The sequence below is a fragment of the Eschrichtius robustus genome, chromosome 1 (genome assembly GCF_028021215.1).
Source record: "Eschrichtius robustus isolate mEscRob2 chromosome 1, mEscRob2.pri, whole genome shotgun sequence".
Classification (NCBI taxonomy): Eukaryota; Metazoa; Chordata; class Mammalia; order Artiodactyla; family Eschrichtiidae; genus Eschrichtius; species Eschrichtius robustus.
Genome location: NC_090824.1, coordinates 120,970,451 through 120,990,576, shown reverse-complemented (window position 1 = coordinate 120,990,576; position 20,126 = coordinate 120,970,451). Strand labels below are relative to the sequence as shown.

Below are 20,126 nucleotides of genomic sequence, written 5' to 3'. Positions count from 1 at the left end.
AACTTATCTTTATAAGGAAATTAATCAAGAAAAAACATTACTTCTACTTTATAAATTATTCGTAAGCATCCCCTTCCCTGGCACCACTCTCATACCCACTCCCAGTTTTTAAACCGAAAAGAAATTAAGAAAGAACTCCTAATGAAATGTTTAAGTAATAGTTATTAGAGCTGGGATACTATTTTAGGGCAAATTTATACAGTTAGAATTTATGATAGCTGCATGGTATTTTTATGTGCTAAAATATACTTTTCAACCCACTGAGGTCCTTTCTATAACAAAAGTGCACATTTATATCCATTTTATACCATTTGGAGCAAAACTATACAAAATTATAGAAGCTTTATAACGGTCATAGCTGCCTTTAGAATCACATTCTCGGTCAAATATATAATTCATTTGTTACCAATGCCTTATTGAAGCATCTTTTTATGGGAAGCTATCATCAACTTTATCACATTTGGCTTTATTTTGGGATTTCCAGGAATTTAATAGAGTAAAAGGGAAAGGCCATCTCCTGGTGCCCTTGACCTTTGTACATTCACTTTTGCACAAATAAGGACACCGTACATTAACGTACCTGACCCATCTTTCCTATATGGCACCAGGCGATAAGCCAGGTAACAAAGGAATATTTTGATGGATCTCATGTGGTTGCTTCCTTCAGGCTCAGCTCACAGTTCAGTTCCTTCTGTGCCAACATCTTTCTCGGTCTCACAGCATTTATTCAACTATGTTCCTACTAAGTTGCATTTAGCCTTGTTGCTTTATCAAAATTAGTGAAATATGGGGAAAATATCAATGCAAACACCAGTCAACAGAAGTCATAAAAGTATGTTCTCATAAACTTAGAACAATTGAGACACAGAAGGAAATCATTAGCTGGTGAATCTTTAGCCTCAATAATGACAACTCATACTGAGAACTCTCTATGCCTTAGTCACTATTTCTAATCACTTCACATGACTTAATTGAAATAAACGGTGGAGGTGTCATTACTTCTGTTTTTACAGATAAAGAAAACTATTCCCGATCCATAGGAAGGTAAACAGCCTGACCCAAATTGGAAAGCTGCCTTTAGGCTTTAGATGGTCAACTCTGCTCAGCTGGGATGGAGAGCTCAAATTTAAAGAACATCTACCAAATTTTGGAATTACAGCTTAAGACTACATCTAAGAGACAAGGCACAATTAGGAATTTTAGACTGTGTTTTAGCTCTCTGGGAATAGAACTCTCGCCTTAAAAAACACAAATCTGTTTTTGAATTTGATACATCTAACGTGGTGTGTATTGAAGTAGGAAACCCTTGTGTTGCTGTGTATGGTTTTTTTTTTTGGCAGTACCATATGACTTTCAGGATCTTAGTTCCCCGCCCAGGGATCGAGCCTGTGCCCCCCCAGGTGGAAGCACAGAGTCCTAACCACTGGACCAGCAGGGAATTCCCATTGTTGTGTATGTTTTTGATGTACATGGAAAGATGTGAATCCCATGGGGACAGGGCACTTGTCTTACAGTTCTCCAGCGCCTACAACAATGCTCAGCAAATGTTTGCTGTGGTGGTGAGTGAAAAGAGTAGTGGTTTGGAAACCATGCTGCAACATGCAGACACCCACACCAAGAAGCACTCTATTCAAAGTAAATCCCCCTGTTGATAATGGGGGAGGCTATGCATGGTGGGGGCAGGTGTATGGGAAGTCTGTACTTTCCCCTCAATTTTGCTGTGACCCTAAAACCACTCTAAAAGATAAAGTCTATTAAGAAAAACAAATCCCCCCAAGTTGTAACAATATCTTGAAAAAGTCATCTTAAACACACACACATCTATGTGTATATACAAATAGTTATAAGTATGCCTAAACACACATTTCTAAGTGCATGATAATAAATGCAAAACATATGTCACATCTTAAGTATATAAATACATTTATAGGTGTATGACAATAAAGTTGAAGTGATGATGATTGTTGCAAAACCTATGCAATTTTTTCTGTTGAAGAGGTGAATGAAACTTCCCTCCTGGCCTCACCAAGACAACCGTGTATAAATTAAAGTAGCAGACAGTTGCCGTTGGCAAATGGTTGCGTACCCCTAAGTTGGAGTATCCCCTCCTCAGAGACTGTCCCCATTTACCATCTTTTCCTAATAGTGCAGTAGCTCTAGAACACTACCCTTGTGACAACATTTGCTTGGAATGTGAGTATACAGATACCTTGTTCAAGCAGAGCCTTACATAGGCTTTCCAGTGACCTATGACCTGGTGGCATAGTTTGAAAGGTTGAGCTGGTTGAGTCAGACTCTCTCTTTCTTTGTTTGCCTCCCTTTCTTTCTCTGGGACTTGAATCCAGAGACTAAGGGGGAAGTTTCCAGTAAGTTGTGGGCAGCACAGCTAAAAGGCGGTTTGGGGGCCTGAGTCAGGATCACGACAAACTAAAGACACTTTGCAAGCTGAAATTATGGAAGGAGGAGCAACTATGAGTAAGTGAGAGAAGCTTGAAGAGACAGAGAAGAACATCCATCCTTGCAGAGAAGCCAGGAAGCCAGAAAAGGACAGAGAGCATATATAAGCCCTATCTTCCTTTGTGTTGTTTTTTTTTGCTGGGCTCTGGGGCATATATACCTTTAAAATATTTTTCTCACAAAACAACCCATGTGCGTTTTTTTTCTTTTCTTTTTTTTTTCTCCTTGTTACTAAAGGAGACTAGACTGGAATAGCAGGAGAAAAAAAGTCTCTAACAACGGAGGATATAAAATTTAAAGAAAAAAATAGTATAACTGTACAAGTACAGCAGTCCAGGGCCATAAAGTATAGTGGCAAACGGTGGTTCCATTCAATAGTCCCCAAGGACCGCAGTTCAGTATAACCCTGTGCGATAATTGATATTTATAGTGATGACTTTGAGTCTTCAAGCACAGGCTGCTTGATGTTCAGCATATTTTCAAAAGGCAATGAAGCATGTAGAAAAATTTTCCTTCAGGTTAAAAAAAAAGTTTCAGTGCTTAAACAAGGGCAGGCTCACACAGTTATGTGTTATTTTTTTAGTCTGTTAAATGTATTCTTTATTCATACATGCCTTGCCTTGTTCCAGCAAAGGTTAAAGATGACTTAAAAGAATACACAAAATCCAATAAGACAGCATAAGTTGACAGTAAGGGGGAAGAAGAAAGAAAACCAGGCTGTGGTCACATTATTGATCCAGGAGATTCAGTTATCAGCAAAGCTCCCTTCTGTGGATCACCTCACTCCTTGATAGATCATGGGACACCATAACTAGTATTACTCATTACTTAATCATTTTTAAATCTGGAGAAAGGTCAGGGCTTATCTTCTGAATGTAAAAATCAAATTGACACTGGAAGAAAGAAAGAAAGAAAAGAAAAGATTGGCTTGTATCAGAGAAAATATAATCATAAGTTTATATAAACGTGCACTTAATAAGCTGTCAATCTAAACATGTTTAAGTAATTCCTGTTTTCATTTTGGTAAAATAATTGTTACAGCAAAAAAGTTATATTAATCAGAAATAGCATCAGGGACTTCCCTGGTGGCGCAGTGGTTAAGAATCCGCCTGCCAATGCAGGGGACATGGGTTTGAGCCCTGGTCCGGGAAGATCCCACATGCCGCGGAGCAACTGGGCCCATGCGCCACAGCTACTGAGCCTGTGCTCTAGACCCTGCGAGCCACAACTACTGAGTCCACATGCCACAGCTAAGGAAGCCCGCGCGCCTACAGCCCATGCTCCGCAACAAGAGAAGCTGCCGCAACTAGAGAAAGCCCGTGCGCAGCAACGAAGACCCAACGCAGCCAAAAATAAAAAGATAAATAAATAAATAAATTTATATTAAAAAAAGTAGCATCATATCACATTATCCCACTGTTGAAATTCTCTGCAATATCCTTTTCACAAATCAATATTAACATATTAGAAGAACAAAGAATGTTTGAAGTTGACTTAAACTCTCTATACAAATGTAATTCATAAAAAGGCAAGAATTTTTTTAGAAGAGAAACTCACGGTTACCAGAGGGGAAAGGGAGGGAGGGATGAATTAGGAGTTTGGGATGAACAGATACACACTACTATACATAAAATAGATAAACAACAAGGACATACTGTATAGCACAGGGAATTATACTCAGTATCTTATCATACCTATAATGGAAAAGGATCTGAAAAAGAATATATATATATATATATATATATATATATATATATATATATATATATATATAACTGAATCACTTTGCCATACACCAGAAACTAACGCAACATTGTAAATCAACTATACACCAATTTAAAAAAAAAAATTAAATAGCAAGAATTTTTCCAGGATCCTGGTTTGGACAGGCTCCTAAGGTGTGCTCCCATTCATAATGGGCCTGCATAAGGGGAAATTTTTTCTAATAGGCATTCCTACTACAGAGTCACTGCTTAGAGGGTAAAAGTTTGGGCTTCAGAGTCAGACAAATATATAGATTTGATGCATGGTAGCTGAATGATATCTTGGGCAAGTTACTTCAAACTCTCTCAACTTAGTTTCTTAACTGCAAACAAAGTTAATAGGGCTGTATGGAAGATGGAATAAGATATTGTACAGTAAGCACTTAGCTCAGTATCTGATACCTACTGAACCTAATAAATGATGCCTGTTATGGTAGAAACAGCGATTACCCAGGACATCTCACATTGATGTGACGCAAGCCTGAATGCATCTTGTTAGTGTCTTTCATTAGTGTCTTGTTAAAGATTTCTGCCCTCATTTTTTCATTAACAAATTTTTCTTTAATTGTACTGTGGTGAACGCATTCTGATGTTCTTTCATGGTACTGACGTGGAAACTCGTTTCATTGCCCTATATTACCTTCTTACTAATTATTTTCCAAAATACATGAGCAGTGATTTTTTTTTTCACTGATGGATTCATATGGGGATTTGAGCTTTGTATTCATCTTGATTTTTTCTTTCATTCCGCCCCAGATAAAATGCAGTTAATCATGCCAACTTCTGTATAAAGTCTCATCTGACTAGCTCCATCATGTGTCTAGAATGAGTTTTACAATTTTGAAAGTAGCTTTCCCTTCATTGCTACTATGATCTTGAGATCATAAGAATAAATATCTGGTAAGATATTGAGTCCTCTGAAAAATAGGTGAAGTCAAGAAAATTGGAAAAACTTTCATTTTAAAAAGTGAGGATTTTTTTAGGGGGTGCAACTTGGCCAAAAATCTTTGGTGACCATGGTTTATCATTCAAACTAGGCCTGCTGGGAATGCAAGAGGGGTGCACTTTATCATTTCATTGAGATAAAGGCATAAACCCAGCTCCCCCAAGTAAACCAGGATGTATGGTCACCCCAGCCAAAACTGACAAGGTACCTTCCTAAGATGGGGATGGAGCAGGGGAGGGCTTGAAGGGATTCTTCATGAAATTATAGGCTCTTCCACGTCATCACACACTTTATTCTATGCTCAAACTGTGAATTAGTGGGTTTTGCTTTGAGAATCCAAGAACTTCTGTGCTTTTAGTATCAGACTCAGTTCTAATCCCTATGACTCAAAAACACAATAATAGAGACAAAGATCCAAAGAGGCATAACTAATATGATCAAGAGATGTGGGTCCTAATGTTCTGGCAGTTACCGAATCTTTGAGGATTTGATGAAAGCTATTAACTCTCCCTGAAGAAAAGGGCACACACAAACAGCCTCCAGGAGTTGGCATGCAATTCAGAGGGCCAAGGACCATCTGATCTCACCCAGGGATCTAGGTCTGAATCCCTAATCAGAAGGGAAAGGAAAAAGGAACCAAAATTTGTTGACCATCTTTGCACACATTTCATTTCAGACTTACATCAATCTATTTTATAGATAAGGGCACTGAAACTCAGAGAAATTAAGATCTTACAGCCAGTTAAGTGGAAAAACCAGACTACAAATTCAGGTTTATGTGCATGAAATCTCATATTTTAAGTACTGCCCAGACGTAGGCATTAATCTATATATTTATATTTAATCTGGAAAGGAATTACATTACAAAATCATGAAAAATGAACACAAGCAGACATCTTCATCAAAGTCCCACCTACTAGAGCTGGGAATACTTCTGGAAACTGGAAAGAGATTATTAGGGCAAATAAAAGTAAGCACTTTAAAAAAAATCTCAAATGCTAATACAATTGACAACCAGTGTCAAGGTAGTTTTAGATAAATCCAAGACTGATAGGTTGGTGATGGATTATTAAGAGATTTTCAGTGTTGCATATCCTTAGGTTAACCTTGGGGAAAACAACTACATCTTTGCCTGTATCCCTCAAAGCCCATCTCAGTCTGATTACTAATCAGGGTTGCATGGACAGGATGGTAGTTGAAGCAATGTGTCAATTCCAACCGAAGTAGTGTTTTTTGTGTAACTGGTAAGCTCAGATTTCCCTTTTGGTAACCTCTGTTCATTAGTTGTTTTTCTTTCGCGGTGAGCCTAGTTCCTCCATCAGGGATTGAACCTGGCGCCGGCAGTGAAAGCGCTAAGTCCTAACCATTGGACCGCCAGGGAATTCCCTGTTCCACTAGTTCTTAAAATGCCTGATTGCATTTTGAAGCTGACATACCTCTGAGACATGGAATCAGATTTACCTGAGAATAATGTATCACATCTGAATGTATTTAGCCAATGACCACGCCTGTGTGGACCTAGTTCATAATGAGTGTTCAACAGATGTCTCGTGGTTTCCCGTCCAGTCTGTGCTACAGAATGCTACCAGATGAATTACCTAACCTATAGCTCCAAATATGGCAGTCCCTTGCACAAAACTACTGTTACTTCTTATTGTATTTGTATCTTTCCTGTAATTATTTATTGTTTTAAAATCTATCTTTTGTTTCCCTCCTTCTAAAATTGTAAGCTTGGTGAAGGCAGAGACCACTGTATTCACAGTGGCCATGATGACCTATGGTAGGCATTCAATTACATTTATTTGCCTAACTGTGGATGATTACTACGAGAATTTGGTCAACATGTTTTTTTAAAAAAAATTTGGTCAACATGATTTTCTTTCAGTTTTTAAGATGGAGATATAATTCACATACTGTAAGATTCACCCTTTTAAAATGTACATTTCAGTGGTTTTTAGTATATTCACGAAGTTGTGCAATCATCACCACCATCTAATTCCAGAATATTTTCACCAATAAGAAAACACACACCTGTTAGCAACTACTTCCATCCTCCCCTCTCCCAGCCCTTGGCAATCAATAATTTACCAATTTCTGTCTCTATGGATTTCCCCATTCTCTATTTTCATATAAATGGAATCATATAAAACGGGATCTTTTTTTCTGGATTCTTTCACTTAATATTTTCAAGGTTCATGTTGTAGCATGTGTTAGTACTTCCTTCCTTTTTAAAGGCTGAATGATATTCCATTCTATGGATACACTACATTTTGTTTACCCATTCTAGACAAGAGGATTTTTAACATCCATTCCAACTCCAGGATCCTTTATTCAAGTGAAGGGCTACCACCAAAGTTCATAAAGTAAATCACAGTAAATCATTATGCTTCATAGTTTTTCTGTGCCCTGAAGTTTTCAAGTCTTACCTACCACAGATCCAGAGAGGACCATCCTGTTATAACCAACCAAGTTTACTTCCTGAACCCTGAAAACAATAACATCAGACCCTCTACCTTTATTTCAGGATTCTGCTTCCCCCCCCGCCCAACTCCAATCTTCTCCTCACTGCCCACCTGATTTCTTGATTGTAATGCTAATTGCTCGCGGCAGATTTGTGTTGACTGAGATTGGATGGCGCGTTCTTCCCACGCCTCTCTCCCCTGTCCTTGGCCTCACTGCACGTGCAACTCCTTCACCATCAAAATTCCCCCTCCGCGCCTCCCCCTCAAAAAGCCTTCCTTTGTTTTCCAAGGAAATTCAGGTAAAAGAAAGGGTGGGGGAAACGATATTTTTGACTTTCCTCACAATCCAGACGTTGGAAAGAAAAAGGATTTCCTTTGGGCTGCTGCCACGACTCTGATCTTTTATGCTGATAAAATATTTCCTTCTTTAAAAAAAAAAAAGTTATGGGAAAAATCATACCACTTCAGCTACACTTACTCTAACTTTCGCGCTTAAAAGAAAAAAAAAATTTTAGAAGTTTACCTCTCTTTCACACAGTGGTCTTCTTCTTACCAGTTCAAGTCACGCCACCGGGAGCGAGCTGGGTCAGCAGCGCTCTTTGGAGGCTGGCGTGGAGGAGGACTACAGGATCCAGAGGGCTTTGGAAACTCCAGCAGCTCCAAGCTTGTTGGCTACTACGGTTTCCCTGAGGAGTGACGCTATGAAAACAAACCCTGATTGGTCAGGCCTGAGCTGAATTCTCCATTTATGGACAGATTGCCCTGCCCGAGCCGAGGCTCAGCCAGAGGAGTACGGAGAAGGTGGCCGAAGGAAGAGGAGCGAGGCAGGGCAGCTAGTCGGACGCGCGGAGAGCATTGCACTCACCTAGGCGGGCGGCGAGCGCCCGGTCCGGGTGGACCCCTGCCCTCCGCAATATGCGCCCCGCCTGCTAAGCCGCCTCCTGCTCGCCCTCACCTACCGCCGCCGATCCCGCCTGGATGGAGTCCCCCCAGGGTTCCCATTGGTTCCTGTGAGTGCTTGGGTGTCGAGAGCCTGTTTTTGGCGAAGGGAACCAACTTTTGAAGTTCGCCCAGGAGACTGCGTTCCAGCCCCAGCTCCCCGGCAGCCGGACCCGGCAGAGGCGCGACCGCGGCGCGAGTCACCATGGTGAGTTGGCCGCGCGGCGTCCCGGGACGCCTGACCCAGGGATGGGGCGGGAAGCCCGGGAGCGGGGCACCCACCTTGGGCGCGCTGCCGAGGCCAGGGGTGGAGAAGCTGGACGCGAGAGTCGGCACGTCGCGAGCCCTTATTTCCTGCAGCTTTCGCTCAACCGGGGCTGGGGGAGACGGAGTGAGGGGCCAAGGAAAACTTTCTTTCAAGTCACTTTCGGCGTCGCCAAACTTTTCGTGGCCGGGGTGCCTATGGCTGCCAGCTGTCGGAAGCCGGAGTGCGGGGAGATCCGCGTTCAGGGGCACGGCCCGCCGGGGGGGCATCAATTCCCTCCCGCTGGGAAGGTGCGAGCGGCCGCCTGCGCCCCTCCGTGCGGGCGCTCCCCGCCCGCTGCACCGGCGCCGCGGACCACTGCTCCTCCCCCGGCCGCCCGGCAGCGCCGCAGCTGTTCCGCTGGCATCCGCGCGCCGGCGGGGGCGGCGCGGCCGCACAAAGGCAGCGGGGCGCCAGGTAGGGCGAGCACCTGGCGGTGGACTGGCGGCCGCGGGCGAGGGTGCCGCGGGGCTGCCGGGAGCCGGGCCGGCCTGGGCTCCGCTGGGCGCTGGCCGGAGGGTCTTTGCACCAAAAAGGCCGAGTAAACACCACCCTCCTCCACTTCCCCCAAGGGCGAGGTGGCTGGCACTTTTCGGGTGTACAGCGAACGGTACGCATGGGAGGAAGTCGAGTTTTTTGTTCTTTTTCCTTTGGCACTTTGGGAATCGATGGAAGTGTCTGGCTCTCTCTCTGACTCGTTTCTGACTTTTCCTCCACCCCGACCTCCCGGCCTCGGCTACCCCGCCCCCAATAACCTTAGCCACATCCCTTGGGCTTTGGGGTGGTGCACTTTTCTTTCCGAAGCACAAAAGCAAGGGCTCTATTTTGAAGAGATTGGCAGACCATCAGAGGGGGGAAAAAGTTCTACTACAAGGCTTCATAGTTTCCACACTTGCTTCTTTTCAAATAATCCGGCTTAGGTGAATGAACTGGTCCTCTTCTGATTGGTTTTTGTTGTTTTTTAGTGACTGTGAAAGGGGTGCTAAGTCACAGTGATAACCGGTACAGCACTAATTTAAAAATCTCTATCCTGCTGGAGCCTGAGGGAAATTAGGAAGGGCCCATAGGAACCTACACACAAAACTCAAAAGCAGCCCTTGACCCAGTGCTGTGTTTATTCAAAAGAATGATTAAAAGCAAACATCAAAATCTTTAAAAGGGCATCCTTAACCAAAGCTTTTTCTTTTCACCTAGTCCAAAGTTATGTCACCCTTGCGTCTACCTAAGAGGACACTTAATCTGTAAATAAAATTTCCCTTTCAGTTGTAGGGTTTAAGAAGTCAGTCCACTTCATATTATTTTTGGAACCCCTAAAGAGAACCATTTACTTACACTGTGTGTTTGGGTGGAGCTACCTAAATGGGGCCACTGCCTAACTGGCTACCTGAACTTAAGCAGTGTGAGTCTTAGTACTTTAGAATTGCTATAATTATTTTCCATGGTTCAATATTTCTTAAAAAAAAAAAAAAAAGAAATGTGTTGTATGTCAAGAGCTTAAAAACTCTTGCTGAATTTAAATAGTTGAGTGGTACCTTGAGAAAATTAACTTTCCCTTAGTTCACTCATTTTTCATGCTGGAGAGACTAAAAAGTAGTGTAGGATGACTTTTCTGGGGACCTCGGAAACTGGACACACTCAATTCGGTCCATTGCTGTTGAAGTAGGTGGGTTGTGAAGTGGGTGCAGAAGAGGCATGTTCTAAGAAGAGCTGTTTCCAAAGTGTGTAGGGTGTCTATTGAAGGACAGGGGTATGACTTACCTGTTGATGTTCCCTGCCAGCAGCACAGATGGCCGTATTGTGGGCCGCCAGTTGACTATCAGTGCATCAGATACAGTTGCTGAGGCCCCGATTCCCTGACGGAAAAGTTGAAACAGCTGGCTGTCCTGAAATAGGAGCTGTGCCATCACTCCATCTACTGGATCTAGAGTAATTTGGCAAAAATTAAATGAATCATTTCTTCGCTGGCTTGAAAAATTAAGTCTGTGCATTGGATGTATGAAGTTGCCTTAGAACAGAGCATCAGCAGCTTAAGTAGTCAGAAATCTCAGTTATTATAGTATTTACTATTTATGTAAGATCCCCTTACAGCCAAATGAGGCTTCATTTTGTGTTTTACATCTGTCTGAGTCTGCCCAGCTGCATCCCTCAGCTGCTTAGAACAGGAAGAGAAGGGGCAATGCCTCCAGTGGGTGTGGCTCAGTGTTAGCATGGAGAATATAATTCATCAGGCCCTTGGCACCTGTACTGCGGATTTCTCTGTCTCTCGCTCTCTGTGAGATGTCTTAGGAAATCTGGTAGCAGATTAGGAAGGCTCTCCACCTGTACCAAAGGCCCTACCAAGGCTCACTCATTTGTGATTCATAAGGAAGATTGCCATTTTCTGACTCATGAACAAAGTGTACAGCTTACAGTTTACCTTATATTTCCTCCTGAAAACTCACTTTGGGACATTTTTCTCTGTCTTTGGAGAACCAAGAATACTACCAGGCAATAGCAATTTGTTTCTTTTTTTTCTTAGACTTGAAGGACCAAAAAAAAAAAAAAGAAAGAAAAACACCAAAAAAATCTCTGCATGTCTCTATAATTTAGTATACATTGGTTAGGAGGGTACAACAATCTCCTTTGACTTTAATCAATAATAATACCCATCTGAGGTTTCCTTTGTAGAATCTGGCTTTATCATCAGCCAGAAAGGAAGTTCTACCTTTGTGGCCATGACCAATTTGGACTGTCTAATGGACTGGAATCCATGTGTATAGCTCTGCTGTATACTTTGGAGCTAGAAACTATGATTCATAAGGCTTTTGTGACTGAGATATGCTAATGTATTTGAGTACATCTGAATTGCCCATCACCTCAGAATATGTTCAAGATGCGTCCCCGTCTCCTTACTTGCGAGTAAATTGCAGATAGTACACATAAAAATACATAGGAATAGGCTTACGAACTTAGAAATCTGATGCCGCTGACTACAAGGTAGGTAAGTTCCTTTGGGTGAAGGCATGGCATATATTTAGAAAGTCTGGAATCCATTTCAAACATGTTTTCTGCGAAGGTAACCTAGTCCATTCCCACTGATTAGTTTATCAGATTTCTAGTGGTAGTCTCCTGGCCAAAAGAACACAACACAGAACCAAAACAGAAAGGAATGGGATGAAGTCCAGAAAAGTTTTGATAGTGGTAGAGGATTAGGGCAAGAGTGGGAATCCAGGGCATTGTCTTGGGACCACTGCGGGTGGGCCTGCCTAGTGGGAAATGTTTGGGAGCCCAGGGCAAGGAGGGAAGCCCAGTGGGGCCATGGATGGAGGGGATGGAGAAGTAGAGGAAGCAGACAGTTGCAGAAGCTGAAAGCCACTTCCTCCTCAGTTTTGCTGGGGATTTCAGCTTTGTTAGTGGTTGCAGACTCAGATGTCTACAGAGGCCAGGATACAATTTTTGATGGGGTGAGACGGCCTCTGGAGAGTAAATATAGAACATGTGCCCGTCAAAAGAGCCATCATTACTTGACCTTAGGCTGTGATTACATTGACCACATTACCAAATTGTCTGTTTTTTCAGGAGAAGCTGAAAATCTAGATTTTTATGCCAGAGCTGCCAATTTTTAAAAGCGTGCTGATCATCGCTGAGAGGCCAAACAGGTCAGCTGTTTGCAGCTACCCTGTTGTAAATCTCAGAGTGGTGTCCTGTGAACCACTGTGTTTCCTTCCATTCACTCGCCATCGGGAAGTCTAAACTTTAGCCACATACCCAGTAAGGGCATTCGATTTTTACTGACATATGCACACCTTCCCACTGTGTTTCCCTTAAGAGAGGGAGTTGCCTGGTGTTTCCAGCCCGTGGACTCTCTAAGCTATTAAACAGGGGCAGTATGCATCCAGCTGCTATGGTTTGGAGCTAGCTAAACACCTGTGCAGGTAGTGCTGTGCGTGGTGAGCTTGTAAATTGAACTTCTCTTTTTCTTTTTTTTTTTTTAACATCTTTATTGGAGTATAATTGCTTTACAATGGTGTGTTAGTTTCTGCTTGAACTTCTCTTTTTCTTAACCCTTTAGCTCCCTCCAATGGAAAGGTACTCCCCCTCTCCCCCAACCTCCATATTGCATGGTGGACCTCTTTTATTACTCCTTTCCCTGTTGCATCTCATGAATTTGAGGTCTGTTTCAGGGGTTCTCCTTGGGGCTAGATAATGAGCATTTTTGTAAACATGACTTGGAATACAACCTTTTGCCCCTGACTTAGTGTTCATGTTATGAGCTCATGTGAGACCTCTCTCCGATGAGGAGAGGACTGGGTCTCATTACTTGGTAAGAACTTGTAAAAGCTCTTTTCATCAGCTTCAAAAAAGCAGAAATATTTTGAAACCTCTATACAAATGTAAAGCTTCATTATGGATCATATAGAAATTACGTACATTCGTAATTTTCCAAGTTTGAGTCATCTACTATTTTTTTTTTTTTTAAACAAAGATGCAGCAACTTGTGTTTTTATCAGTATGTGATTAAAATGGGTTTCTCCGTGGTGAGATTTTAATATTTTAATTTTTTTTTTTACCATGCTGGGACTTAATATTTACAGAACAAATAAGGGGTTAAAGGTTAAATGCCAAAGGTATTAAAAATAGACAGCTTGGCCTTGTAAGCACATTCTGTAACAATGGTAAACAAATTGTGTTTTGAATTTCAACTTCAAAATTTATTTTGGCAGAGATGAAAGGTTTGGGGGCATATTAGTGAAGTCTTTTTTTTACATATCTTTATGACAGCTTTACTTCAGAGAAGTAGAACTGTTAAGAGTCGTCCCTAAAAATAGGGACAATGGCTTCGACACCGCATATGCAGGTGAAGTCAGCCCTCCTTTCTGAATTGCCACCACGGGAACACTGTCATTAATGTTGTTCAGGGCACTTACAAATGGTCATTTAAGAAAACTTTTTTACTTCCTTTATGACCTAAAATGCTAGTGTCCAGCCTGATCACCCCTCTTACTCACCAGACTTTGTATAAGGTCCCTCTCAGCTGTTTCCAGAAGTTACATTCTGCCTCAAAGGGGGAAAAAATTGGTCCTGAAGATGTGCAATATCGTGTAACATACGCCCTGGGGGCCAAAAAGGAGGTGGTTCTTCCCAGGAATCAGTACTCTAAGAACTGCTCTGAAGGAGGCCACACTGTCTTAGGTGTTTTGAGTTCTGATGTGTTTGTTAAAAATTCATTCATGGGACTTTGAAATCATACACTGCATTGTAGAAAGTAAAACATACACTACATTGTAGAAAGCCCAGAAGAGAATTTAAGAGTCTATCCTAAATCCTTTGGCTTGACTTCATAGAAAGATCTAGAGGGGTTAAATGGCTTCGAAAGTCTCAGAGCTAGGTTTTGACTGATCTGCTGCCAGAATCCAGGTTTTCTGATCCCAGTTTAACAAGGCTTTTCCCACCAAACCACGGTGGTGGATTAGAGTCTAGGCATGACCAGGTAGTTTTCTTTCTGGGGCCCTTCAAAAAAAACCTGCTTGGAGATGGGAGGTTGTTAATTATTTTTGATGCATTACTGTATCAACTTTAAAAGATTATAAAAAATAAATTTAGAGGAATTCACCATAATACCACTACCCTAGTGCTAATTTTTTTCATGTCTTTGGGTTTCCTTCCAAATTGTCCAAACGCACATCATTTTTATGTAGTTGTAATTATATGGGGCTAATATACAATTTGTGTTCTGTATTTCCCCATGTATTTTGTAAACTCTTTTCCTTGGTAAACATATTTATCGTATTTTGGTGGTGGTATGATAATCCCATGTAGCCTGATTACCCAACCTGAGTCCTAACTGTATGGAGACCTGTCCTCCAGATGCACCACCAGTGACTGTGTCTCCCTGCCCCCATTAGAACTGCCCTGGTCAGTGCTGGGCTGCTCAGCCTCCTGTCCTGCTGATACATGGAGCCCTCTCTCTGGGGTAAAGTCTGAAGCCAGGACCGGCTGGCTTGGTGTACACTCCACACTCCCCGGTCCTGACCTGAGGTGGGTTCTGTTGGTGTTCTCCCAGGATCATGATACTGGCACTCAAATGTGTGACAATAGTGGGTGCTCAGACCTCTGACGGCAACTTGGCAACTATGAGTTCCCCTATCAGAGGACCCAAGTGGTTGGAGACGAGGAGCTTTGAACCCCAAAGTGGAGAAGACACAGCAGTTGCAAAGGAGGTTAGCGTACATGCCTGATAGGTAGGAATTCTTACCAAATACGGTGGCAACCGCTAGGAAATCAAAGATAAATTAAGCACTGCCTGTGCTTATGAGGTGCTCACAGACTAGGGAATAACAAAGGGCTTTTTTTTTTTTAATATAAATTTTATTTATTTATTTATTATTATTATTAACTTTTGGCTGTGTTGGGTCTTCGTTTCTGCGCGAGGGCTTCCCCTAGCCGCGGCAAGTGGGGGCCACTCTTCATCGCGGTGCGCGGGCCTCTCACTATCGTGGCCTCTCTTGTTGCGGAGCACAGGCTCCAGACGCGCAGGCTCAGTAGCTGTGGCTCACGGGCCCAGTCGCTCCACGGCATGTGGGATCCTCCCAGACCAGGGCTCGAACCCGTGTCCCCTGCATTGGCAGGCAGATTCTCAACCACTGCGCCACCAGGGAAGCCCAACAAAGGGCTTTCTTATAGGTGATTTCATCTCATTCTTGTACAAATGATGGTTTTTGTTGCCATTTTACAGGTAAGAAAACCAAAGTATAGTGAGGGAGAGAGAATTGTTCAGGGCCATACAACTTGTATGTAATGAACCAGGTCTGCTAACTTTATGCTCTTTCAAAAGCAATTGAGTACATTATTTCTGAATTTGAAATTTCTGGGTCCAGATATCTGTATAACACTTCATTATTTACATACTCCTGAGGGAAAGCAAGGTTGATTTTTTTTTTTTTTTTTTTAGTCTATTTTAAAGTCTGGGCTTTTTAATTTCCTTGTTCGGGGATGTTTGCATATCACAACATTTGGGGACTAGATGATATCACACTGGGATCAAGCATAAAAGTAAAAGAAAGTCATGCTAGAAAGCTCTCTGATCTCAGTTAGTTTAAAAAGTAGAACATAAGGGAAACAAGATAACTACAAGAAACTTAGCCCTCGAGTCCTTATATACATGACAGAAAACAAACAAAAATAAGGATAGCATGTCATTAGTCTCTTAGTAATTTAATTGGTGTGACCAGCTTTTGATGTTGACAGCAAGTTAGCACAATATTACTTGGTAACAGAATGATTTGGAGAGTGTCATTGTCTGATTCTAAAAAATTTTCAATAACAAAAAAATTACGGTTGTTTTTAGTGTCCCAATTAGATACGAACTTTTGTTAGAGGAAATTTTGGATTTAAATGTAGAAGCATCTATTAAGCTACTTCGCAGTATGATAAAGATGGCACCTTCAAGATGTGGGAATGCTCAAATGCAGAAATATGTCTGCAAAATGATGGTAGTTCTCCTTTCTCCCATCAGATTGTCAGAGATTCCTAATATTTGTGGGTGTCCCGAGGCCCTCTGAAGCTATTGACCTGTTTCCTGACTGTTTGTAATAACGAGAAAAACAAGAAAACCAAACAAAAAGACAGGAACAATCTAAATGTCCATTAGTGGAGAAATGCATAAACGTATGTGACTTATTGATAATAGGGAATCAATATGGATAGATCTCACAAAGGTAGTATGTGGTGAAGAAGCAAGTTGTAGAAAGATACATGTAAAGTCATTTAAGAAAAATTTCAAAACACAAAACGAGGCTATCTGTATTGTTTGGGGATATATATATTCATATATGTATATATATATGTATATGTTCTTTTAAAAATATAAATTGATGGACTAGAAAGATATCAAATTCAAGCTGCTGAAGGGGGAAGGAGGAAAGAAGAGAACTGAGGTCAGTGGACTAACTGTAACATTATTAAGAATGTTTTATTTGCTTTATTAAAATCTAAAGCAAATATAGAAAATAGTATCATTAATTCTGGGCAGTATGGGCATAAATATTTATATTATCCCCCCATAGTTTTAACATCTTTTTATAATTAAGAAGAAAAAAAAAACCCCACATAAACACAATTCTTCATTTAATTTTGGGAGGTTCATAAACCTCCAAAGCCCACACAGTATCATTCCCAGAGTTGTAGCAAACTTTGTCTTGAGGTGAATATTAGGGAGTATGCAATTTTGGGTCTATGTCAGGTTGTTTTAATGACAGTTGACATACAATCAAATCAATAGTAAGTCCCACTGAGTTATGTAAAGTTCCATTAGGGATTATGTCCCAGGATGTTCAGCATCTGTTAAACATCTCTTTCTTACCTTTTCTTACCTTACTGTCTATTAAGTTTTGATATAATTAACCACCCCAAACTTGGTGGTTTAAATAGTAAAGATTTTATTATTTTTCATGATTTTGTGCATTGGCTGGGGAAGTTCTGGGCTGGACTGGCTCGTCAGATCCTTGTGGTCGGCTGGTGGCTTGGGTGGGGATGGATGAGCTAAGATGGCCTCACTCACGTGTCGGTTAGTTGGCCCAGGTTCAGTTGGGGCAGTGGAGATGGCTTGGCCACCTATCTCTTTCACAATAGGCTAGTCCTGGCTTGTTAACACAGCAGCGGTCACAGGGTTCCCAAGAACAGCAAAAGAGAAAGCAAGGCATAGTGCACAAGCATTTTTTTAACCTCTGCTTGCATCATGGTTGATATTGTCTCATTGGCCAAAGCAAGTCACATAGCTACCCTCAGGGTTAGTGTGGGCGAGGACTGCCCTGGGGCTCAGATACAGTGCCTACCCTCCACCTTTTCTTTCATCGTGTCTAGTTGGGTGAATACATTGAGGCAGGAATAGATTTAGTGCAAATCCAGTTTTCCCGGCTGATCCTCTGAACCCCTGTGTATGACGGAAGCCCCCATTGCTCCTGATACGTCCGCTGCTGTTTTCCCAAAGTACGAGGAATTAAAACTTGTAGTTCTTTTGTATTATGGAGCCTCAGTATGATTTTTAAATTGCTATTTTTGCTGGAAATAAAAAGTAAAAGCAGAAGCTAAAAACACGAAGAAAAATCTTTTTTTTTTTTTTTTTTTTCTGTTAAAGGGAGTTTGTAAAAATAAACATTTCACGATTAAGTCCAAGCTTAGAGAGTAGTGAATCATGCCAAACCAGACTGGAGTGGATGGCCTGTTGGATATAACAGTGGAGCAATACTGTTTGGAACAGGTCAGAACAGTGCTGTTCACTGACTAATTCTGCCTTTTTGGCCAGCCCTGAGCTGTCCATGTGGAGAAAGACATTCTTCACACACTAAAATACTTTTTTGTCTTGAATGAAAGTCACGTGTTTTGGATTGTATTATGGTTCCCAGAATAATCCATATTGGTGTCACTTCCATATTCTGTGAGCCACAGGCTCCTCAACAAGATGTGAATTGAGTAGGATTAACCTAGCTTTGGGCATAGGTCTCAAAAAAATTCATTAATCTGTGGACCTTTCACTTTGATGTTCTCTTTCTCCTTCTCTTTTTAAATGCAAAAATTTACACTACACAAATGGGGAGAAAACTCATTGCCGGACTTCAGCAATTGATAACTCATGGCCAGTCTTATTTTCTCCATTTTGTTAATGTGGTGTATCACGTTGATTTGCAGATGTTGAACCGTCCTTGCATCCCTGGAATAAATCCCAATTGATCGTGATGTATGATCTTTTCGTGCATTATTTATTTATTTGCTGTGCCGCACAGCTTGCGGGATCTCAGTTCCCCGACCAGGGGTTGAACCCAGGCCACAACAGTGAAAGTGTGGAGTCCTAACCATTGGACTGCCAGGGAATTCCCTTTTCATGTATTACTGAATTCAATTTGCTAGTATTTGTTGAGGATTTTTGTGTCTGTGTTCATCAGGGATATTGGCCTGTAATTTTCTTCTCGTGTTGTGTCCTTGTCTGGTTTTGGTGCTAGGGTAATGCTAGCCTTATAAAATGAGTTTGGAAGTGTTCCTTCCTCTTCTATTTTTGGGAAGAATTTGAGAAAGATTGGTATTAATTCTTCCTTAAATATTCGGTAGAATTCACCAGTGAAGCCATCTGGTCTTGGACTTTTCTTTGTTAGGAGGTTTTGGATTACTGATTTAATCTCCTGACTAGTAATTGGTCTGTTCAAATTTTGTTTCTTCATGATTCAATCTTGGTAGGTTGTATATTTATAGGAATTCATCTGTTTCTCCTAGGTTCTCTTAATTTTTTGGCATATAATTATTTCAATCTTGTTTTCTCTATTCTCATCTTCTCTTGGTTTATTTAGAAGCAAATCCTAGATATCATTTCATCCTAACCATCTCTGTATTACATTGGCATTAATTTATTTTTATAAATTTTTAAAGATTTATTTTATTTATTTTTGGCTGCATTGGGTCTTCGTTTTGCTGTGCAGGCTTTCTCTAGTTGCGGCGAGCTGGGGCTACTCTTCAGTGTGGTGCGCGGGCTTCTCCTTGCGGTGGCTTCTCCTTGCGATGGCTTCCCTTGTTGCGGAGTATGGGCTGTAGGTGCGCAGCCTTCAGTAGTTGTGGCACAGCGGGCTCAGTAGTTGTGGCTTGCGGGCTCTAGAGTGCAGGCTCAGTAGTTGTGGCACACGGGATTAGCTGCTCCGTGGCATGTGGGACCTTCCCAGACCAGGGCTCGAACCTGTGTCCCCTGCCTTGGCAGGCGGATTCTTAACCACTGAGCCACCAGGGAAGCCCTACACTGGTATTTAAATAAAGCAAAACTCAGCTCTCAGCTCTTGGTACTGTCTACTTCTTGGGTTGGAAGAAGGGGTGTATCTCAGAGAACCAAAGTAAGTAGCTTCCCTTTGATTTTTAATATTACGGGCTTTGTTTTTACAGAATAAGGTAGACATCTCCAGTAACTGGGTAGACTCCTTAAAGCTTGGCCTAATCTCATCCACAGGTGTATCTGGCAGTGATATCTCGGCATCCATAGTTTTGGTGTGCAGGGCAGAGGTGGCTCCCCAGCCTACAATCCTAGCTCTACTCAGGCACTCTCTTTAGGTATAATTTGCAGGGCCAGTTCATGCTTATTCTTCTCTTCATTCCTTCTCATACATACCTGTATCATGGTGATGGCTGTGCAAATAACACTTGTTTCTTTCAATGATCAGATACCTTGAAACATAGAATGTCCAGATGAGAAATGTCTCAGAGACTACTTGGCGGGGGGGCGTGGTCTATGAAATTATATG

The 20,126-nt window shown here is 41.7% G+C and overlaps 2 protein-coding genes across 4 annotated transcripts in view; one reads left to right on the top strand and one right to left on the bottom strand.

Annotated features, from left to right (window-relative positions):
* Positions 1 to 8,248, bottom strand: part of FAM81A (family with sequence similarity 81 member A) — a 121,653-nt gene extending 113,405 nt beyond the window's left edge. Inside the window, exon 1 of one of the 2 annotated variants that reach the window (XM_068552669.1) lies at positions 8,152 to 8,248. The gene's annotated coding sequence lies outside the window, so the exon portion shown is untranslated. The remainder of the gene's footprint in view (positions 1 to 8,151) is intronic. The other variant, XM_068552707.1, reaches the window with a different exon arrangement.
* A 141-nt stretch (positions 8,249 to 8,389) lies between these two features.
* Positions 8,390 to 20,126, top strand: part of MYO1E (myosin IE) — a 202,243-nt gene continuing 190,506 nt past the window's right edge. Inside the window, exon 1 of one of the 2 annotated variants that reach the window (XM_068552626.1) lies at positions 8,390 to 8,775. In XM_068552626.1, coding sequence (XP_068408727.1) covers positions 8,773 to 8,775 — 3 coding nt within the window. In that variant the 5' untranslated portion in view covers positions 8,390 to 8,772. The remainder of the gene's footprint in view (positions 8,776 to 20,126) is intronic. The other variant, XM_068552635.1, reaches the window with a different exon arrangement.